Source organism: Achroia grisella, unplaced genomic scaffold (genome assembly GCF_030625045.1).
Source record: "Achroia grisella isolate CSIRO2021 unplaced genomic scaffold, CSIRO_AGI_Agris_v1 utg2786, whole genome shotgun sequence".
Classification (NCBI taxonomy): Eukaryota; Metazoa; Arthropoda; class Insecta; order Lepidoptera; family Pyralidae; genus Achroia; species Achroia grisella.
Window position 1 is genome coordinate 488,474 of NW_026712766.1, and position 24,774 is coordinate 513,247.

At 33.0% G+C, this 24,774-nt stretch overlaps 1 protein-coding gene across 1 annotated transcript in view; it reads right to left on the reverse strand.

The window, feature by feature from the left end:
* The window catches only part of LOC131843144 (apolipophorins), a 56,481-nt gene extending 32,476 nt beyond the window's left edge, over positions 1-24,005 (reverse strand). Inside the window, 24 exon segments of the mRNA XM_059191748.1 lie at positions 615-774; positions 1,164-1,318; positions 1,707-1,932; positions 2,027-2,402; positions 2,744-2,873; positions 2,953-3,515; positions 4,073-4,246; positions 4,561-5,098; positions 5,229-5,408; positions 5,829-6,026; positions 6,104-6,266; positions 6,708-6,828; positions 7,423-7,570; positions 8,027-8,179; positions 8,908-9,090; positions 9,720-9,885; positions 10,212-10,282; positions 11,172-11,332; positions 12,062-12,254; positions 13,039-13,188; positions 13,612-13,776; positions 14,449-14,645; positions 15,710-15,736; positions 23,912-24,005. Coding sequence (XP_059047731.1) covers positions 615-774; positions 1,164-1,318; positions 1,707-1,932; positions 2,027-2,402; positions 2,744-2,873; positions 2,953-3,515; positions 4,073-4,246; positions 4,561-5,098; positions 5,229-5,408; positions 5,829-6,026; positions 6,104-6,266; positions 6,708-6,828; positions 7,423-7,570; positions 8,027-8,179; positions 8,908-9,090; positions 9,720-9,885; positions 10,212-10,282; positions 11,172-11,332; positions 12,062-12,254; positions 13,039-13,188; positions 13,612-13,776; positions 14,449-14,645; positions 15,710-15,736; positions 23,912-23,990 — 4,677 coding nt within the window. The 5' untranslated portion in view covers positions 23,991-24,005.
* Positions 24,006-24,774: the final 769 nt, after the last annotated feature.

A 24,774-nucleotide genomic window follows, 5' to 3' on the forward strand; every position in this document is an offset into this window, starting at 1 on the left:
AGGAAAGAGAGGATTTACGAAGGAAAATAAGGGATTATGCATGAAGAAATAATAATATTTTTTATTAATTATAAATAATTAAAAGTAATTAAGTAAACAAGGATGTAATTATACTTTATCGAATCAGGAGTTATTTCGCCGAAAAATGAATACTAGGGTTCCATGCTACATACGAGCTCTGTTCAATGCCTGATGATACCTCGTTCAGAGGGGAAACATGAGTCGCAATATGTGTAGATTCAATAACGGTCGGGATATAATCACAAATAGAGAAGGACGTAAAACTCCCTTTAGCGCTTAAATTTCCGCACTGAATATTTGTGATCACACACCTGCTAATAGTGAAGAATTGTGAAAAGAATAGTGAAGAAAGAAGAAGAAGAGAAGTGGAATTTAACATCCTTACTAATATTATAAATGCCAAAGTAACTGTGTTTGTCTCGCTTCCACGCCGAAACCACTCACCGATTTAAATGAAATTTGGTACACAGATAACCCTGACAAAGGACATAGACTTTTTAATGCGAAAAAAGAGTCGCAAGGGGTCGAAAGGGAAGGGGAGGGTTATATGGAAGTATCGTACAAATTCATTACATAAGGCTACAAACACTTACATCATCCTTGACAGTAACATCTCGCTTAACTTTTAAGTTAAGGCACCTCTCTGAAGGCAGTACTACTTCAATGTTAGCATTGACCTTGTTCAAATCTGTGGGGTCGCCGTCGGTGCGGACGTTCACCTCAGCACTCTTACCGGCATATGTGACTTTATTCCTGAAAATATTAACATTATGAACAAAAGCACGTATTTCAAGACAAGGAAGTACACTTGCCTAAGTGCTAATCAGTGGAGGCCTATTCGGGATGTAGATTGTATCATCGTTTATAATTTACTAAAAATATTTATTTAAAGTACTCGTATTTCAATTTTCAAAATTGTGTTATCTGTGTTAGTCTATCTCTTGTAAGATGCCTACAAAGTTTACAAAAGCTATATTACATCATTTGTATATTACGTAAAATGTGAATCCATATTAATATTATAAAAAGATTTTCTTTATAATAAATCAACTTTAAGTAATTTTAGAAATTCTAGGATAGGATTTTGATGCAGTTTTTAGCTACTCAGCTATTATTACATTACATTCAGACGTTACACTTACTTTGAGTCCAGACTCTTATCGGTTCTCTTGGTGTTAGTAGTGAAGTGAACCTTATCGTTGTTATCCTTTTCATAGTTCAGGTATACGTCAATTTCAGCACTGAATACTGGATCCTTCGCAACGAACACAACATCACCCTTGATCTTTCGTTGAGCCTAAAATTAATCAATTGCATATGAAATAGATATTTAGTCATTCTTATTATCTATCTCTAGAAGCACTGGACTTAAATATTGACGGGAGATTTTGGGAAGTAGCATGAGCTCTATCGACAAAGGCTCTTAAATTATAAATGAATGAAGAACTACTAGATGAACTTTATGAAACTGGATTGCCGTACTGGCTGATGGTCCACCAAACAATGTGGTAACCGTCGTTTATAAACATAACAAAACAATAATAATTATTAACTATAATTTGTTTAAAACTACCATAGTTTAATCATCAAAGACTTAAAGACTAAAATTTAAAATCAACAATGGAACAACTGGCTTATATACAATGATTTCAAGTATACATGTTAATAATATTAATTATATTTACCTTTTTGAATTCAATAATGATCGCACCATTGCCTTTGCCATCAGCATCCGTTACTTTGTATTGTCCATTAGCAGCGATTGTGTCTTTTAAATTAAGCTTCAATTGACCATTTGGATTATTTCCTCGGGTAACTTTCAGTAAGTAGTCCAGAAATTCGCCATGATTAGAAGAAATTTTGGCATGAGAGGAGTATAGGCTTTCGGTTTGAGTTACGCCAACGTCGAACCTAACGTAGAAATAAATGTATTACTTAATCTTGTTACGATAGATTTAATTAAACAAATATATAACAATGTATTAAGAGGACAGTCAGGACTTACTTGATATCTTCAGATTGGCTACCACTGGAAATCTTAAGATGACCAACAGCTCCAGTAACGACATCATTGGGTTTATTCTTATGAAGCACCACACCAGACAACTCATATTTTCCAAAGTTCTTAATAGCAACGTAATTCTCGAAGTTTGACTTATCGGCAGTTAAGCAGTCTCTCTTTGAGAATACTTCCAGTCCTCTGTCGTTCAAGTTGGCAACTAATTTAACGCTATAGTCATCTGGTTGTTTGATTTGTGAACGTGCTTTTAGATTTACATCAACTTTATTGTTCTGGTATTCTCCTAGAAGTTCTACGTCAACCTTTTTGGGATCTACTTCAGCATCGGCAACAACTTTGAAGCCAATTGGGACGATTTCAACTGCAAAAGTATATTAGTTATGTATATAAATATTATAAAGTAATAAAGTTATGTATTTTTCATTAAATATTTCCGTGACTTCTACATATAATTGTCTATCGTAAATATATATATATATATGTCAGCTATCAGGAGCTCGTTTGTAAGCTGTATGTCAATTATGGCATTGAAATTACAAGGTACAGAGGCATTACTAATTCAAAATGGTAACGCATGAGTTGTATCTTGGGCATTGGTGATGTTAGAAGCTCGTGGTGCTGTTATAAGCGATACATAGGTGGACCATCATCTTGATTGCCAATCCAATTAAATAATTTACATCAATTATTCCAACAACTTACTCTTGTTCTTAGTAATGACGCTGAATTCACTCTCTGACTTTTTGTAGTTCTTGAACAATTGATTGAACACGATTCGGTTTTGGTTGTTATTAAGTTTGTCACCGAAAATAATGTCCAAATCATTGTGGACCTGCGAAATTAGAAAATATTTATAAATTTTATCCATTAACGATATTTTTAAAATTACAACTTGTATTAAATATACATACCGTTTCACCTGTTTCGAAATGTCCGATAGCCTTGAAATTGATGTTAGGATTCAGAGTATTACGGAACTCTAGATTCACGTCATTATTTTTCACGGAACCACTGAGTAATATATTATGTTCGCCTTTCAGTGCCTTTACTTCGAGCTCAACTCCACTTGGTTGGGTAACAACATGTCCGTTCACGTTCACAGCTTCATTAGAGTTAGGAATGTCGATTTTAATTCCCTGAATAGTGTATTTTGTTACGGGAGCATTAACCTCCTTGACTATTTGTCCGGCTACCTTCAAAGTTTGTTTTTCACCTTTGTCAGGAAGTTGGTATTCAATAATAGGTTTGAAGACACTTCGTTTTTCGTTCCCTTGTACATTAAATCCGGCTTTTGCATAAACTTCAGCGGTATCTAATTTGCCACTTACGACGATGGTGTATTCATTTGGTTTAGTATGAAGCGCTAGTTGTCCTTGAATAACCTTAATTGGCGAGTTCAAGCCGAGTGAAATTGATTTTTCTGTTGCGCAGTTCACGTACTCTCCAGTTAATTGTGTGCGTCGATTTTGTGAACCTATGGACAATGAGTATTTGGTGATTAATTACATAGACACGTCTATATAAAAGAATCTGTCATATTTATTATAATATAGCTATTTAGCTTCACGAGTGTTGTATAACTATACTTATTGAATTCGATTTCGTGTCGGTGATAGATGTGGCTTGTATGTGTACCATTTTTGAGATTACCGTGTAAAAACGCATAGACAAAAATATTTATTTTATAGATAAAATAAGTAGTAGTGAGTCGTACCTACTACGAGTATTTTTTTTTAAAAGACCTAACTTTAAATATAATTTGTCTATATTTATGTACTTAAATTTAACGTACGTAATGTACGTAAATTTTGAAAGATGATAATGTAGTGGCTTTAAACAGTGCTGTCGTGTTTAATGTAGAATGCTAAACACTAGCACGAGATGGTAGTAAAAATTATCTGAACTAAAAACTAAACTAGAAATATCGAGGCTTCAATTGAAAATTAGGTGTAAAAATAGTGCATTGTAGAAACAGATTATGTACTACGTTGTTAAATACTATGTTTCACCAAATATATAATATATATTTACCTTGGGCATCAAACAATAGCTCAAATCCTTTTCTTTCAGGGTTGTCAGCGCGGAGAATACCTCTGATATGGTAACCCTTCAAGTTGTTCTTTTCTAACACTAGTTTTACTGAAGAAGCTCCTGTCAGTGGGTATCTAGCAATGAATTTAGAAATGGATGCTTGGGCCTCGTCACCTGTAAATATTTAAAGAGTTAGAGAGATATACGATGTTCATATTACCAGAAGATCTAAGTAATAATGTTAATCTAGGACAATTCAACTATTGCCATCTTGTCTCGGGCTATGTAGATTTTGCTGCATGGATACTAGGGCAACCGATTGAAATACAAAATAATTAATGGACAAACGAATACAAAGAAAATAGAACTCTATCTAATACCGAGGTCATTAATTGTATCATCAAGTCAAGTATTCGCTGAAAACTTTAAAGACCTTATTATATTGGTTATTGGTATATAAAGTAATCAAAGGTTTTGGATTTTCTTACCTGATACTGCAAATGGTACAGACACTTCACCACAAAGTGTTAGTCCCAATACACCGGACAGCTGATCGAAGCATCCCGAATAATCTTTCCTATGTGCATCAACCTTCAACGGTACATGTGTTTCCTTCTTTCCTTTTTCAGCTGTGAATAACACTAGATCATTTGAAGCAGTCAAGATTTCCTGCTTCTCAATGGGTAATGCCAATTCAATATCAATACCGCGTCCACCTTCAATCGATTTAGCGATCAGATGACCACCAGTAGACGAATGTAGATTATTGATTACTTTCAAACCAGTTGCAACTGCACCTGCATCTACTAAGAACAGTCCAGAAATTTCAATATCTGTGCTGGGTACCAGTTTGATGTCAACTTTGCGATCATCGGATCCTGAGAAGAGTTTGTTGAAGTCAATAGAGGTGGCTATTTCAAGACGACCAGTTGCAGCGCCTACAAGGTCTAATTTCAGAGGAAGACCAGTAGCGGTGGGATAGGCTAACTCAGCGTCGATGAATAGAAGATGCGAGCGGAGTTCTTGCTGCAAATTAAAATTGAAAAATTAGTAGTTATTTTAGATAATTCAATTACTACTGAAACAAATCGAATTCGACGTTTGTTATAGTTTTGTTATCTTTATTATCATCGGATTATTAAACAATTTTGCTTACCTTAAAGTTCTTGGCTTGCTTGGTACCAGTGTTTACAACTTTCAATATTTGATCGAGAGCCCGATTGAAGTCAAAACCTTTATCGTCTCCAAGTGATAGGAATACTGCATCTGTGCCGAAGATCTTCACATACAGATCCAAATCCAATTCATTGTTGTATGGTGTAGATTCCGCTTTTAGCTAAAAAATTAGGTAGGTCATATTCAAATGTGCAGTTTATGAAATAGTATATATAAAGAAAAAATTGTGAGAAATACGTTGTATAGTCTAGAACAAGTAAGCATATAGATTGACGAAAACATCAACTTTGCTTTATACTAATTCTGTATTTATCTTATGAAATAAATTATCGATTAAACGAAATTAATTTCTAATATTGACTACTACCTCAGATTATACAGTAGAAATATTAATTATTCAAATAAGCTTAATATAATAAATATTTAATAGTCCGTTTAAATTACTATAAATTTAGCTATGAGTTTCATAAGAAACTTTACCTGTACTCTTTAAACTAATAATCTAACTTTAGATGTTTAAGTCATTGTTTTTATGTTACAAAACTGAAACTGTACATTTTATTGTATCAACTTTACTTACATGCTTGTCGAAATTGTCAACTTCAGATTTAACGGAGCGACGGCCTCTGCTTAATCCATCTTCTACCTTCTTTTTAGATGCTTCGTATTGTTTCACGATGTTATCATATATTGTTTGTGGGTCTTTTGTACGTAGGACACCCTTGGGGCCCAAGAAATGTTCAATTACGCGATCGAGATTTCCTTGACGTCCACCGATCTAAAAGGAGACATAAAAATTAGTACAGTAATATATTTTATTACTAAGAATTGTCTTGAAACGTTTGAAGACATTACCTCAAGAACATTGAAGTTGTGTCCGAAAACCTCAGCGGTTACATTGAGGCTGGCAGATCGAGGCAAGAAAGAGTCTTGTGAGAAGATCACAGTCTGCTCGAGGCTTCCTCCTAATCCTGCTGCATCCACGTTGTAAGATAGCTCGCGGTAGAAAGAGTATTTCCTGTACACCATTGAAATATATTTTATACTCATGCGAATAGGTCAAGATTTTAACTTATTAACATATTTATTTTCTATTCTATTCTATTCCTAAAATTTGGTCGACCGCAGTGATGGCTGGCTTATTTTTCACCAGCTCTACTCGCGGTTTCGCTCGCATGAAATTTATAGCCTATATGTTATTCTGATGTATATGCTATATTACTGTAAAGTTTCATCAAAATCCGTTCATTAGTTTTTGCGTCAAAGAGTAACAAACATCCATCCATACTCATAAACTTTCACATTTATAATATTTGATAAACTGCGGTGAATCAGTAGTGCTTCATGAATCATCAAAATTACTGGGAAAACTTAATCAACTTCAAGAATATTATTTTAGATAATACAAAGCCTGTAGTTTTATTATCCGAAACAAGCGATACTATATCAAAATACGAACCTGTCATCGACGTTGAATCGGTTGGGCGTGCGAATGAGACCATAGTGCTGACGGGCGAGGAGTTTGTCGGGGTTAGTCGACGCCCGAATGTAGCGCAGAGATGATGTGATGAACCGACCGACTGTTAAGATAAAGTAATATATTAACTTCACATTACTCCACAGTAATAATAACTACAGTAATCAATTTTAACCTAAGACAATTCACACAGCGTCATCTAGTACCAAGCTGATCAAACCTTGTGTTAGGGTACTAGACAACTGATATAAATAGTTACATATAATTCTTTTGTAAATACACACATGTACATTGAAAACAGCCAGACCGATACTAACAATCATAGTCATGAAGTAAAGCGATGTCCTAAACCGCTAGACGACCGAGGCTTATCATATAACATACTAGCTGTACTCGCGTTTTCATCCACGTAAAACTCGTAGACTATGTGTAATTCTGATGTATATCGACAGCGATATACATCAGAATTACACATAATCTACGGAAAAAGTTTATGAATTTTATGAAACTATACAGATAGTTTCATAAAATTCATAAACTTTTTCCGTTCAGACAATTAAATTTCATCCCAATTGTACTGTTTTTAATTAATTAATAAATTTTTATCATCATTTAACATTTAATTGAGATCCGTTCAGCCATTTTGTTATGACATGTTAATGAACAGTTAAACAGTATGAAAGTATGCATAATATACCTTGTTGAGATTGCTCATGTTCGAGAAGATTCTTAATTTCGTTAGCGCTGTGACCACATGGACAGCTGATCACGACAAGGTACGCCTTGATACGTATTTCAGAGTCTAGATCTTTATTCTTCAATAGGTCCAAAGCTGTCTTCTTAATCTGTAAAAAGATTTTCCGATTAGGGCTTCTTGCTCTAATATTATTACATCTTTAATTTTCTTTAAAGAAAAAGTAAGAAATAATACTATATTATAGAAAATCTAAATTAAACATGAAAATACAATTAGTTAACAAAATAAACCAATAGCAATAAGAGTAGTAGCAATTACTATAAGCAATGTAGAACGTGATTTTCAAAATCTTGAGGACACAATAGAAAAGGTAAAATGAGTATAGAAGGCTGTATAATGTAGTCGGTATCGCTTATGATGGTAAAAATAAATGATGAAATATGTGATATGCCTATAATTTACCATGTGCCCGTTGCTCTTAATTACCAATAAAATTACCAAGATCTCAATAATTCTTAAAAACCACGGTGAAATTAGTATATTCTTCGGTATTATATGCAAATACTGCGTCAATCAAAAATTTTACAATAAACATATCACTTACTTTAGCGGAGCATGGGTCTGCCTGGAAAGCTTCTAGAACTGCTACCCTCACTCTTGGTTTCACACTGTTGTCATTAGCGGATCTGACCAACCTGTCAATCAGATTGTCTTCCAAGTGCCGAATGTTTCTGATACCTTTAAGAACTGCCACGGTCTGTAGGAAGAATTATTTGAATTTTAAAGCATTTTGCAGAAAATAGTGTTTAATAATTATTTAGGATGATCATCATTAGAGAGACATCTATTTTTATGTATTATAGATATCGATGTAGGGATCCTGATTTATTAGTATTCTATTTTAACTGCAAATTTTTGACCTAGTTTTTTTAGACCTCAAGTAGCATTTTGTCAACATTGTATTTTTTGTTTCTTATTTTCTTTTGTCAATGTTATCGAGGACTTAACATCGATATGCCAATGTTAAAAAGATTTAACAATGTCAAAACATCGATATTTTCCAACTAAATATCGAGCATCCCTAAAGTTATTTATTGGCTGTAGCGAGTTCTTTTATGTCTTTCTCTTTATGTCGTGTAATAAAAGTACTTATTGTTAGATACTACTTATAAAAGAAGAAAAGAAGTTTACACTGAATTTAGTCATTTTTGACCACTCCCATACCCCCAGTTCACAGCTCGTCATATTGTAATAATTACAATTTCGTTTTAATACTGAAATCGAAATGAAACCTCACATAATTGGAAACTCTTCCAGGGATGACATGATTCCTGGATTTCATGATTTGTTTACTTCTTACCCAAAATTGAAGACTCATTGTTATAAAATGTCAAACTATATCCACCTTCCTGCCCCTCCCCTTCGTCTTAACATATGACAATGTATGTATGAATGATATATGTCGTGGATGAAACTAATACTTACAACATCCTCTTCAACTTTCGATTTCGGTTTGCAGTTCTGCAATTTGGCAGCGAGTTTCTGGCTCAAAGCGGTAATGCCATCAGATTTGACAGTATGGCAGTTGTGTTCCTTGCAGTAGGCACCAGCAAGTGCTCCGATACCAAGATACACCTCTTTCGGAATATGAGGGTTGTCCAACAGACTCTACAATACAAAACCATTTAATTTAATTATATGTCTTCTCACCTTGGAATAAAGAACAAAATGGCACCTCATGATCATTTAACAAACTAAAACAATTTAAGAAATTAAATAACTTAATGTAAAATTACATTGAAGTTTTTTAAATATGTTATCTTAACTTTCTATTCTATTCTATTGTCAACAATAATCTTTCATCAAATATTGTTGTAACAATTAGTAATAATAATTAAAAAAAATAGGCAAATTGGCCGTGTACAATTAATTCGGTATTTTTTTTAAATCTCTGATCGCCGAAACTTTGGTTAATTTTTTCTTGCTTTGTCTCTCAAGAAAGAGGCAAAACTGTAGTTGAGTCTTCATATAAATAAACTAGCTAATCTGAGCTCACTTCGTTGGACGGTAAACATTTTCGAGTGTCACGAAAGTATTTTAATTTGTATTCACAAATAACGTGAGTTTCTATTGGTAAACGAATTTTCTAAATCGATTCAATTGCTCTAGAGATTAGCTCCTCCAACCTCACAAATTATACTATTTTATAATATTGTTGTAAATTTGTTCTTAGCCTCTACTATCTCACAAACTTACTATCTTACAAAAATTGGTGTATTTTTGACTTCAATACTTACAGTGGCAGCTTTGACAGCCTCACTGCTGACATGTCTTGCGTTTCCTAGAGACAGGTAGACCAGTTGTTCTGCCACAGGGCTCAAATCTTTACTCTTGAGGATGGCTATGGATGCTTCAATACTGTATCCGGTGCCAGCTCTTAATACAGCATCCAAGTATACTTGCCTGATAACATTAAACATAAATAAATAACCCTGCACAAGTAACTCAGCGTCATCTAATGCCACGGCAAGCAGAGCTTGTGCTATGGGTACTAGACCACTGTTATAAATACTTGGATATATATATTTTTGTAAAAACATAGAAACACCCAGACTGATACAAACAATATTCCGTTCGAGGAATCGAACCCGCGAGCATCAGAAGCAAACCACCGAGGTCGACAAATTAAAGAGTGTTTGTTTTAGATGCAATTTTGAAGTGGCGTGGTGATGATTATAAATTTAATATAAATGATAGAGTTCTAATTCTTTCTAATAAACATTACTCACTTCTGTATATTGTTTCCTTTGACTTGGTTGTATACTTTGAGTAAATCGTCCTTGTTGGTGTTCCGGAAAATCTAAAAGAAAACCAAAGATTCTCAGTGATCATTGCCATATTCAAATCAAATCAAATCATAATATCTTTATTCATGTCGGTATAATATGTTAAATCTACTCAGCTTGTGCTTTCGAGCTAAGAAGAACTGATATTCTATTGATTAAGGTACAATAATAAGAACAGCGGACAATTCACACTGAACCACCTATTCCCAATCTAAACAGAGCTTGACCACTGATATGAATAATTAAATATATTTTTTGTGCATAATATAGGTATAGAAAACATCCAGACCAATACAAACAATCGTACTCATAAAGCGAGGAATCGAATCCGCAATTAATGGAAGTTAGGCAGTGTGCACTGAGACCGTCAATGAAACTTGGTTTTTTAATCAAACGATATAATTATTCATGGCGGACTTTCTAGCCGCTTATGAACGCCAAGTTTTTGTATAATATTTTTTTCCCTACCGTCCAGTTCATTCAGATTCAATTAAGAAGAACTAGCAAGAAACTCAACTGATTTAACATTAGTGATGACAATATCCTTATTAATTATTGTTTTTTAATCTAGATCATGTATTAGATATTTACCAATTAAATTATAATCAATTAATGAAACTCTTATTATTTATATACATTTATTTTTTATGTAAAATTACATAAGTATATTTACCATTTTGCATTGCAATTTTTGTAATGTTAAACTATGAGATACATGATTCAGTCTTGATTATATAATTTATACTCTAATACCATATACATTAAAATTTATTTTAATTGAAGAATTAGGTTCATCATTGTTAGAGACGATTCTTTCATCTTTCAACTTTATACTTTAAGAGAAACACATAATATTATGGCCAATGTAGTATAGTACAAAAAGAATATTATATTTATGCATACCCTGACAAGCTGAGCGAATAGTCCAGCCGATTTCGAGTTGGCTTCAGTGCCAAGATTCTTGGCAGTTTCCTTGACAGCGTCGAGAGCAGCATCAGCGTTGCTGTCCACAACAGCCCCGTGGGGGTTTTCGAAGATGATTGTTCGGCTTTGTGTGCATTTGTCTGTAAAATGATTAGAATGATAATACGAGACAATTCACACTGCGTTATCCAGTCCCAAGTCAAGCAGAGCTCGTGTTATGGGTAGTTATACTAGACTGGGTGGGTATACTAGACAACTGATATATACTAAAAATTTTCTTTTGTAAATACGTACATAATATATCCCATCAAAGCCAAGTTCAATTTTTTTTTTCTTTATAACAAAGGGGATAAACTAGCGTGTGGCTCACTTGATGGTAAGTGATTACCGCCGCCCATGAGCACCTGCAACACCAGGGGAATTGCAAGTACGTTGTCGGCCTTTTAAAAAGGAACAAGCTCTGTTCTTAAAGGTTTCAATATCGTATCGGTTCGGAAATATTTGCTGGAGGTGATTCTAGAAAGTGGTTGTGCCTGGTAATAAGTTTCTAGAAAACCACACTGTGGAGGACCATTCATGCAGATGATCAGGATGGTATTTTAGTTTCTGGCGGGTGGTACGGTGGTGAAACTATATTATGATATATGTCTTGGTTGTTCAACGACAAAAGAAGTAAGGTCTAAATGTTGGCTTGTTTGGAATTTAGGTCTTGTTCTTTTGTAGTTGAAGTTCCATGGTCAGTCCTGAAATTTATTTAAACCACCTTAAAATATAATTTCTTCTTATTACTTAGGATAATATATTTTAGCCTAAGGTCTGACTTCGCTAGTTCTCATATTATTTTAATTTTTACGACAATAGATACTTACTGGATGTGCCACCAGCTTTGGCTTTGCCAGTAAGAGTCAGCTTGGTGAGTACTCTCGATTTAGCACCATTATCGCCAACCGAGAACGGTCTGTATAGGTAATCTTCAGTTGCAGCCACCTTCTCTGGGATACCATGGTTCACCTTTGATTCTACGTTCAATGCGGAGCGAAGGACTTGAGAATTCTTGATTTCCTGTCAAAAAATAAAGCAACCAATGAATCTAACATATCTAAGAAAGCTATTGATAGTCTCTGGCGATGGCTTTCACCACTTTACCCTCTTTTTGTAGCGCAAGTTTGCGACTTAACTGATAGTAAGTAGTTATCACAGCAAATGAGCTTGAGATTTGCAAGCCTTTCAAGAAAGAATAAGTTTGTTTTTTAAAGTTTCAGTATCAATAAGCGTATCGATTCGGAAATACTTCATTTTGGGGTAATTCCGCATGTGTTTATTATGGTAAAATGTTTTAGGAAAAATGGACGCTGAACTATCATCTAACATGGATTTTAATATCTGGCGGGTTGTTTGTGGATATCCCAGCTAAATTCCATAATTCAGCAGCTTACATGAATCTGAACAATTTCTCAGAACGCTCCATGATATATTCGGTAGAAAATTTACAGAGATGCTTACATCAGTGTTACCCAAAGTTGGGCCCGTGGGCCTCACAGTTGGGCAATTTAATCTAAAAGTCCAATTCGAAAATGGACTCGACACGAGTTAACACTTTCGCTCTGGCCCATTTAAATGCAGTACCAGATTTCGATGCCAAATTTAACAAAGAAAGCAAATTCTTGAGTAATTGATTTATAACAAAATTTAAACTATAATAATAGAAATGCTAAGACAATTTTTTTAAATTAAATGGCCATAAAAATTTTGGGAAACACTGGCTTACATTGTCTGTTTCAAAGACAATCTTGTAAGGTATCTTGAAGTTAGGATAGTGAGTTATGGTATTGTACAAGATACTTACAGCTGTAGGGTTGTATACGGCGGTAACGAGTTCATTTTTGCCCTGTTCCCTGTGCGCACATCGTGATAAATCCCTGTTCCTGTGAACTAGCACGGAGCCACCTTCCTGAGATGATACAGCCTCCGTGGGGCAGGTACCGAAGATATCCGTCTGCAAATTTAATGATTCTTCAATTTTTTACTAGCTGTGCCCACGGTTTCACCCACGCGAAATCTATAACCTATATATTATTCTGATTTTTGTGAAACTTTACAGTAATATAGCTTATATCACAGTAAAGTTTCATAAAAATCTGTTCAGTACTTTTTCCGTGAAAGAGTAACAAACATCCATACTCGTAAACTTTCGCGTTTATAATATTATTAAGATTAAGATATAAGATGTGTTGATTCTGTTATATATTACAGTAAAGTTTCATCAAAATCCGTTCAGTAGTTTTTGCGTGCAAGTGTAACTAAAATCAATCCATGTATACTCACTCACAAACTTTCGCGTTTATAATATTAATAAGGTTTGTGCAAAATGAACATTTGCTTCAAAAATAATACAGCAAAAATAATTTCTTGGTCGTACCTGAGTGGAAGCCTTATTCTCCGTCTGCAGCAAAGAAATGATGGCTCTCTTGATGTTGAGAGCTCGACGGCTATCATCCTCCTCAGCACAGATCTCGGGGCCCACTCTGCCATCTTGAAGGGTGAAGCGGACCGGTTTCTCGATGCCCAGAGGAGATGGATATTTCTACAAAAAAATTACACTCTCAAAATCCAAACAAACTTATATACGTTACTACAGTTACCCGTCCGATCGATCCCCCGTCCAACTTAAACGGGGATCGATATTACGACGATCTGAGCCCCTAGTTCCATCCCTCCCCTTGGAGTGCCATCTGCACTCGCCTTCTATCGTCCAGTGAAGCTGTAAAGGCCAGTTGCGACCAACAGCAGTAGTCCGAAAAACAAAACTACAGTTGCCAGAGGCTTTATCAAATGTCGATGTTGTGGTGAAAGCATTCAGTGTGTAAGAATTGAATATTTTGTACATTTCACAAACTTAATGGTTTTATATTATTTTGTTTAATTTCGCTACACTAGCAAGGGTGATATAGCTTAGAAATATAGTATTGACTGTTCTAAAACTGCTACAGTAGGGTTTCAGGCTATATCCGAGCTCAATTCAATGCCAGATGATGTTGTCTTGTTCAGAGGCAAAACAAGTCGAGTCAATAACGGTCGAAATTTTATCACCAATAGAGATGGTCGTAACGCTGGAAGCGGCAGTCAAGTTTCCGCACTGAAAATTAGTGGTCTCACAGATGCTAATGGTAGCGAAATTAAGCAAATTAATATGAATTCCAAAAAAATTTAATGGAGTTTCTCTAAATAAAACGTTCACAATAAAAAATTCACAAACCTTGCCACCCGGACCCGATATTGCCAAGTTAACGATTGTCAATTCATTGACGCAGTTGCCAATGGCAGTGACAGAGGCCTGGCCGAGTAGCTTCACGCTAGTTTCCTGTTTGTCAGCACCAGTTAGAAAGATGGAAACCGTTCCTTCCACGCCATAGTTGTATTTATGTCCATTTAAAAACGATGGTGACGTAGCAGCTATAAAGAAAAGTAATTAGATTTCTATGAACATTTTTATTTATAACTAGCTGTCCCGGCAAACGTTGTTTTGCCTTATAATAAAATAAAAAAAATTAGGGGTGGACTACCCCTAACATTTAGGGGGATGAAAAATAGATGTTGGCCGATTCTCAGACCTACTCAATACGCTCACAAAATTTCAGGAGAATCGGTCAAGCCGTTTCGGAGGAGTATGGGAACGAAAACTGTGACACGAGAATTTTATATATAAGATATGTAACTAACAATTCCCTATTGATTTTGGCATTCTCATTATCTACTTGTTTGGTATTTTCTGTAGTTTTGTACATTAATTAATTAATTCATAATTTAAGAGCTCTTGTCGGTGTAGCTCTTGCCACTTTCCACGATCTTCCATAATACTCTTTAAACTTTGATGCGTCACGCTTTGTACATAATCGCAAAATTGATAGATCTAATCTGTTTGCAATGAGAATGGTTGTTAATAGAGACAACATATTTATTTCCCCAGACGCTATAAAACAGAGATGTAGTAGCTACGCCAAACCTATCGATAATGAGAATTTCAATGAATTTGAGAATTTCCATTCAAGGATATGGTTCACAATTGCAACTGTGAAATTACTTAATTGCAAAATCCAAAATTCTAATTTGTTTGCAATGAGAATTGTTGATATTAGGAATACCCCAGGATTAATAAAAGCAACATGTCGTAACAACTACAAATAAAATTTACGATTTAATTCTAATGACTGCCATAAATAATATGAAGTACAATCACTCCGATTCTGTAATGTTTTCTGCAAAATCTTTAATTCATTAGAACATTTCTGAGACAATTAACGATCGTTTTTTAAAAACTTTAATGACTATAGTAACGATAATCAAAAACAAACTTTACAATTAAATAATAATATACTACAGATTTCATCAGTAGTTATAATATAAATTGTTGATGTAGTTATTGATAATTGTATATTTAAATATGTATCTACTAATAAGTAGCTAATTATAATTACAATACTAATTAAAAGAGAACAAACAACTTTTATTCCACTTACATCCTTTGCATCCTATCGAACACTTATCTGTAACAAACAAAGTGATTTATGTCAATTAATAAAGTACACAATTACATTAATTATATGACTACATTGTATACAATAAACAAGAGAAGTTACCACACGCAGTGTCTGATAACACACACTTCTTTAATTATAATAATAACTGGAGAATCCGCGGCGCCATCTAGTTCCAAGCTAAGTAGAGCATGTGTTATGGGTACTAGACAACTTATATAAAGATTGTTCTTTGTTACTAAATTACTTTCCGATATAATATTTGTTAATTTTGAAGCTAGTTGAACTGGAGCCTGTTTTCAGTTAAAATTCTGTACTTAAAGATTTATTTATTCCTGCGACACATGCCTTGAGCTTAGTGCAGGGATTGCTGTTAAAATATTTTGTCTATAATCATTGCTGTAGTGTGTACAAAAATATAAATACATTTTTGTAATACATAAATAATATACATAATACCCAGATGCAAGCAAACTTAGTTATAAATACAATGTTTGTACCGTGCGAGGAATCGAATCCGCGATCTTAGGAAGTAAGTCGGTGTGCTAAACCAGTATTAACAGTATCAAAGGATGTTAGAAAATTTCTGCAAACGCAAAGAGCGACTGAAACTGTGGTAATTTGTTGACATCTAGGTATAATGGAATTTCCTATTATGTATTGAAATGTTATCAATAATGTCAAAGTTAGTGTCAATTATTTCTCCAGTAAATTAGATGTCAAGACCTAAAAATACATAGAAAATTATCACAAGTCAACAGTTCAAGGCGTTATTATCGCATTAGTTACACGTACATAGTATATAAGATCCGGATCGACCCGGGTCAAACGATTCCTAACACTATCACAGAGGCGTGCAAACATTATGAATCAGCATCCCTTTATCAATAATAGGTCAATTAATGATTTACAATTAAATGCACCAATTGTTAGAGGAATGGAAAATTTGGAGGATATTCCAGGTCTTTATCTGCACTCGTGTAAGACTATTTTATTGTCTTTCCCTCGAAGGAAAATAGAATTTGGTACACAACAGTAAGAACGCTTTTGCTTTGAAGTGACGAAATCGTCAGTTCAGAGTAGAAACAGATTCAGTTCAGCCTATAGGGTAGCCTATCTTTGCACTAGTACCTTTACTGGAGGACAATCTACTAGTTTTTCTTTAAACCAAATATAGTCGTACATTTTATCAGTTATAGATATAGTGTGCATGGACGGTAAAATAACAATAATACTATTTAAAAAATTTTCAAATATATGGTTTCCAGTTTATACTACCCGTTGATTATGTAGTTTTCACTAATATAATTTCTAAAATCATTCAAGTATTTTTGAATTTATGAAATGTTCCACTTATAGGTTCTATGTATGTATGTATATAATATGTACCACAATCCTTTTTTATTTTATATGTATCTAATAAACATATTTTCTTTCTTTCTTTCAAGTATGTCCTTTTACTTTAATTTTAATGTCTGTCGCCAAATGCATCAAAGAAAGCGCCCCATCGATCAAACGTGCCATCAAATTGAATAATCGCCATTTCTTTCCCTTCTCATCGTGCATCGTGTTGTCGCTGCCTCCGGTCGTATCAATGGACAATTACCCAATTTGTCTAAAGGGGACTCATGTGTCTTTGGGGTCCCTTTGTTAGTAGCTGTCTGGCTAACCACGCGTTACAAATATGAGTTCAATTTTAATATTTATACGAATCTCGATATAGTATTTACGTAGCTTTTTACTTCTTTGCCGTCTAAAGTTCTTAGTTCAACAACTGATGCTCGTTAATTTTTATAAGTTTTGAGTTTTCTTTCTTTGTTTCAAAATATACTACCAAACCTCTTCATTTTTTTATACTACAGCAGTGGCATAGACTGAAAGTCTATGCTACTATATAACTAACGTAACTTCAGAGTTGAATATTTTAATTACTATAATATCTATATTCCAAAAATATATTGAGGCACTCAAACAATGCTCTTATAATGTGTTAATAAATATTTATTATAACGTTATAGTTTAGAAATATATTTAAAGCTTCTGCTGGGATATTCATATTCCTTGTATCTAGCAAGATAGCAGAAAGAGTTCGTAGCAGAAGAAATAATGTAAGGATACAAGTTATATTCAGGTTCATATTTTTGGTGGAAATCTTTAAAAGGATCTAAATATCTATTTAAAAAAACAAATTACCTAATAGAGCTAAAGTTAAAATTACGACGTATACATATAATATATATTTTTAGAGATAACATGCACATTGGTGATGATCCTAATCATTGCAGTAAAGCGCAAATAGATTCAATTAGAGTGGGACAGCATCCCGTTGTGTACGGATGTATCGCTTAGTGAGACGATACTGTACCATTCATGAAATGGATAGAACAAAATTGATGAATAAAAATAGATGGATCATTGGGTAACCGGACTATATTTTCCATATAATTGCATTTGTAAAGTTGCGTAAAGAATACGTTAAAGAAACATTGCAGAAAATGTACATTAATTGGCAATCCTATAAATAATCAATTCAAATTCAAAGTATCTTAATTCATGTAGGTCTATTACAGACTCTAATGATATGGCAAATCTACCGTCAGTTCGAAATGATTCCCAGATGAGAAGAATTGACAAAAAAACTCAGATCGTGTTCTTTTCAAATAAATGTTATAGATGTGTACAATAATACAGATTAATTTTTAAATTCATATTTAGAAGAATAGAGTGAATCTTTAGTTAATTTGATAGTTCCTTTAGACTAGACTCTTCTAGACCAGAATGCAGATAAGTAAGGTCTGTATGGTAAGGTCGTTTGACCTTACAGACCAATTGAATGAAAATGACTCTACAAACATCACGTCATACCCTCATGGTACTCCTAATTGCTATTCTATAGACTTAGGCATTATACCTACTGAAGAAACATAAAAAAATGGTTCCTCCTCGCAAGTTGAAGCATAGCAAGTTGCCTAATGGCAGAATAGAATGAATTAGAGAATCTTGGGAAAATCAACTTTATAATATTTCTACGTCGGCATGCAGCGTAGTAATTGATATTTTATTGTTTATTGATATTATGTGAGCGAGAGGTGAGACTGATTTAGCTGGTATTTAACAAATCTCATAGTTAACGTAATTGTTAAAGGCTATATTTTAATAGATCGATATATTAATAATATTATTATTGGACAATTCTCACAATGCCATCTAGTCCTAAGCTAAACAGACCTTGTGTTATGGGTACTACACAACTCATATAAATATATAGAGATATTTTTTGTAAATACATACATAATATGCATAGAAAACACCCAGACCGGTATAAAAATCATACTCATGAATGCAAATGTTTGTAGCATGCAAGAAATTACTACAATCATCTGAAGTGAAGCAGTGTGCTAAAATCACTGAGGTCTTCAAAAGATCAAAAGTAAGACAAAAAGAAAATACAGGAAAGTAATAGATAGATAGAAAGAAAGATAACGTGTAAAAGAAAATTTTGTAAAAATATTGCTTAAGATTATGAAATTTGAACGATCACGTATTTTCCATGTTGATAAATAAATAGGTAAATAAACGAAACTTATATCATCTTTCTAATTGACAGACGATACAATTGATGTTTTGTGAGCAAATAAATGCAAACATTTACTGATAATGGGGTCATAGTTTACAATAAATTCACTGATAACAATATTATCGTGTTTGCTATAATAGTTATCTTATGAGTTCATTAACAAATTCTATTGTCACCGGCTGGTCATTGTCAAGGCGATCTTCATTAAATTCCTTATTTGTTACACATAATTTGTAGAAATTAACAATATTGATAAATAGTATACGTCAATTATAATATCTATTAAATGATTGTTGCAGTAAACTGAGAGAAAATAAATATTATTAGTGGATATTTAATAATTATTATGACTGAAAAGATAAATGACATGCTGCACTACATTAAAATGAAATTAATGAAGAAATTTGATCAAACTAAGAATAAGAATGTGTTCGTAATAAGGAAAGAGACTATTTTATCCAATCTTTGAAACTAAATAGGATAGATGTAGGTGTATTGCATGGAATATTGGCAGAGCCAGAGTCGGATGCAGTCAAGTTATTATTCTGACTGGTTACATTAATTTAATTTGATTATTATATTTTTTGTTATGTAGTATCGGCATAAAGAGATTATACTGTCTCATTTTATTTACAAAAATCCAAAAAAAGAGAAATAACATTGAATAAGAAAATGTCTACAGCTTAGAAAGAATTTTAAGTGGAATCATAAAATACAGATGATCGTTAACAACAAGCAAAGGTATACCTGATGTAAATTATATACATGAAAAGCAACATGGGTTCTGTGATACTGTTATCATTTCGAAAGCCTAAGATGTTATACTTCAATATACTATTAGAAATGTGCAAATTATCAGCAACACTATAGGCATTATTAATACTTAAAATCAACAATGAAGTATTGATAATTTTGATATGACGGTAAATTTTTAATAATCATAATAAAAAGCTATTATTGTATCCATTGATATGATAATGTCTGTGTATCTACTTTTAATGCAATAAAAATATTTGGAGAACAATAGGTAATTCATGAAACTGTTGTATGCATAGTGACAGATGATAGCGTAATCAGGGGGGCAGAGTTGAAGCATTATCAGTTACTTTTGCAAACTATAAATATACACCTACGGTTTGCTGTTCTCCCTACTTTAAACAGCTACAAGATTGTGGAGGGCGAGGTTTAATATCTTTTGTAACCTCTTTTGATAAATGGGTAAGAATAGCTGGGAAATAAATTGTTTTTTTGTTACGACTTGGAGGAACGCATAATCTGACATAATATTTGAAATGGTTGGATCCAATAGCTTCATCTTGAATTCATACCCAATAACTTCAATTCCAAGTATAACATTTATTTATTGTATTTACTGAGCAAAGCCTATTACTCACTAAACGATTACTTGTATGACGATCGTGCATGGCAATAGTTGTTCATGCATGGGATTTTCATTTAATGTTAGACATAGACACCTATATAAATATACATTGTAAATAAACTGGCTTTTTTAACAAAAAAGTAATTCAATTGACTTTCTTGCCGGTTCTTCTCAATTGGATCTGTATACTGTACTGGACGGCAGAGAAAAAAATTAAATTATAATGTAAAAAATTTGACGTACATAAGCGGCTAAAATTTCCTACATGAATAAATGTTTAATTAATTTGATTTTGAAACATGCTAAAGGACTATTTAGTGGAGGTATTTATTAAAATAGATGATTTAGAAACAGGGTCAGAAAAATACAAAATGATGCACCTACACTAAAGGCCGCTACGCTGGAAGGCCATCTGTAAAGGATGATAGTAAGAAGTCGTGGAGAATGCTCTAGAGGTTAACTATAATGCTTTCCAAAGGTAAAGTTAGGGCAACTGATAAGGAGAGAGCCCGATGAAAAAACAAAAGTGTGAAATTCATGACCAATTTTGTTTAAAAAATTAAAGATAAGACGTAGTAAATTATTAACGATTGTAAATTGACATCTACAGCATCGAGAGAGAAAGAGACACCATGTATTGTAATGTTCTGTCTCATAGGTGCTGAAGTGATCGTCCCGAAGACAATAGATATGTCTGTCACTTGAGTGGTATGAACTGGAGTAGACTATAAAAGTCGACATATAAATTTATGAACGACTGCAACTTTAGGTGTCATTTCAACGTTATAAACATCATTGATATCAAGATTTCAAATTACAGTAATTAGAAGTCTCCTATCATTAATCTGTTTAAGCTAACATACAGTTAGCAATACGAGTAACATGCTTACATAACTACAACCTATCGAACTACTTGGATCTGGCTGTGACAGATAATTGTACAGTCTGCCTAATCTAGTGGCTACTTTTGTTCTGATTACTTATTTGTGGATTCAGAAAATATTTTCCTTATTTATTTAATCCAACACGTTGGTATATTGCATCCTATATCTCATCTGTTACTTCCTTCTTTAGAAAGTTAGATCAGAAGTGATTTTTTCGTTGTTTGTTTTGTTCATTATGTATGTTGGTATATTATATTCTGCATCTCATCTATTGCTTCCTTCTTTAGAAAATTCGCTTAATTGCTTCCTTCTTTAGCAATTAAATATTCTTTATTGCACTTAAATACATTTGTAAGTATATTAATTACAGCTAATGTTAACAAAGGAGGACTTATCTCTAAAAGAGATCTCTTCCAGTCAACCCAATGCGTGGCACAGGAAGTGTTGAGTGGGTTAAATGAAAATGTCAAAATTTTAAACATAAAAATATAATGTCCAAAATACAGATACTAATACAATATAGCAATTAGAAATATTTCATTTGCTACTATATTATTTTTCTAGCTTATACTATTCAACCAAGTTTTATTAACTTTTTGAAATAGATTTAAAACTTTACTTTTATTACAATGAAAACTATTGTAAAAAATATATGAGATTGTGTTACAACGGTATTGAAATTTAAACATTAATTAATGTATATATTGTATATAATGTATATAATACTGTATAGACAGTAATAATGTACTATAATAATATACAGTACTCAGTGCGTTAGGTTTGTCTTTTATATATCTTATTACTAAACTTACGCGTTTATAAACGCAAAAGTTTGCGAGTATGGACAGATGTTTGTTACTCTTCCACGCAAAAACTACTAAACGGATTTTGATGAAACTTTACAGTAGTATAGCTTATCACTACATCAGAATAATATAGAGGCTATAAATTTCATGCGGGAAAAACCGAGGGCACAGCTAGTATTTTATATAGGTAAAAAGCAAATAAAGAATGTACGGTGTTATTGACTGTAGCCTAAATTGCAATAGTGGGTAATTTAAAATTTAGCTTAAAAATGGATTATCCATAATTCCTATGCAATCGAAAGATAACGGGATCTGCGATGGCGAAGAGGCAGTAGACAGTAGAACTATTGTCATAAGCATCAGTAGGAATTGCAGATTTTTTTTACTTTTGATGAGATATGTATATGTCGTAACCATTGGGCTATCAAATGCAAAAACATATGCAATTTTATAGACTACTAGCTGTCCCGGCAAACGTTGTTTTGCCTTAAAATAAAAAAAAAAAATTAGGGGTGGACTACCCCTAACATTTAGGGGGATGAAAAATAGATGTTGGCCGATTCTCAGACCTACTCAATACGCTCACAAAATTTCATAAGATTCGGACAAGCCGTTTCGGAGGAGTATGGGAACGAAAACTGTGACACGAGAATTTTATATATAAGATTTAACATTATGCCACAACATTTAGAAGACGAAAAAAAGAAGAAAGTCAGTAGAAATGGTAAGCAATAGCGACATAGTAGCAGTGGACGATGATGTGATACGACCCGATGGATTTATCCAGATTAGGCTGAGGGTAAAACCGCGGGGCAAAGCATGTAATGTACGAAGGTCATTACAAGGTCATACATAAAAAGTTCTTTCTGAGACAAAAATTTTTTTTTTTCATCTACGAGTAATGAAGTAGTTGCTACGCAAATTCAAAATTTACAGTTAGTTTTTACTTATATATGATATAAGTTCTTGTACATTATCGTTTTAAAGTACAATTTTGTAATGTCTATTTTAGATTACAACTTAAATTAAATATACACTAAATGAATTAAGAATAATATAGAAAATCATTTATATAAACTTACATTGAAGCACTTTTGAATAGTCATATCATTTTTTTTTAATTATTATATATCACAAGAAGAACAAGCAAGAAACTTGTGTATTGCTCTTTCATAAAGAATAATATAAGAAATGTTTCTATTACATGCATTATTTTGCATTTATATAATGCATATTTAATTATATAATAAAATTTCATATGAATTATCTCATAATATAACTTGAAGAGAAAAGAAAATAAACCTTATATAGTTATTGAAGAAACTAAAAATATTTTTAATATTAATAATAATGTGAATAATGAAAACGGCCCTGGTGAATTATTTCATAATGAAATTAATGAAAAATTTAATGAAAAAATTACATTCAATATAATCATAATAATGAAATTATTGGAAAAAATACTTAAATTATTATTATAATAATTAAATTAATATACATATATAAGGAGAAATAAATAAACGAATGTAAACTTACCATTTGCATACGCCGGATTCCATAATACGGAAATTATTAAAACACTAAAGAAGCTCAACCTTATACTACTCGTCCCCATATTGAAAGGGGATGAAGTAACACTAATTCAGTCTGTATTTTACTTAGATCTACAATACTATGACGTGATGCTTAAACCTCCGCAAGAAGGCAAATGCGAAATGGAGTCGACGGGACTCCCTTATATGCGTGATGGCCGACCAATCAACCAATAAAATTGGAGCTATATAAAACATAATACGTCTGTTTGTTTGTAGATAATGTACAGGTTTATAGAAACAAAGGTTGTGGAATTAGTTGAATGTTTGTTAGAACGTTGAGGGTGTTTTGGCACTCGGTGTAGGTAGGTTCAGTTTTTGTGGTCGTTAGTTCGGATTTGGTTGATGCAAAAAGTTTTAGTATTATTTTATTTCTGATTGTTTTCCGGTGATGGGAACACCATTATTAAATAAAAGTTAATGATGAGACATGGTAGTTGTTCCGTGTAGGTGACAATTTTGAGTCAAAATACTTAGTTTAAATTGGGGTACTTATTTAATTATTTGAGTATTTAATTGAATTAGTGCTAATTGGTGGTTTGTATTCACACACTTAAACTTAAAAATGTAAAGATAATAAAATTATTTAAAAGAGCAACACGCAAGTTTCTTGCCTGTTCTTCTTGTGATGAGACAGCTTTCCAAATGAGCGGTAGATTAAAAAAATGTAATGACTATTCAAAAGTGCTTTAATGTAAGTTTATTTGAATAAATCATTTTCTATTCTATTCTATTCTATTCTAATTGTTTTACAAGTTTCGGTGGCGGTAGGTATTCCGTGTAGGCTACAATACTCCTAAAAATACT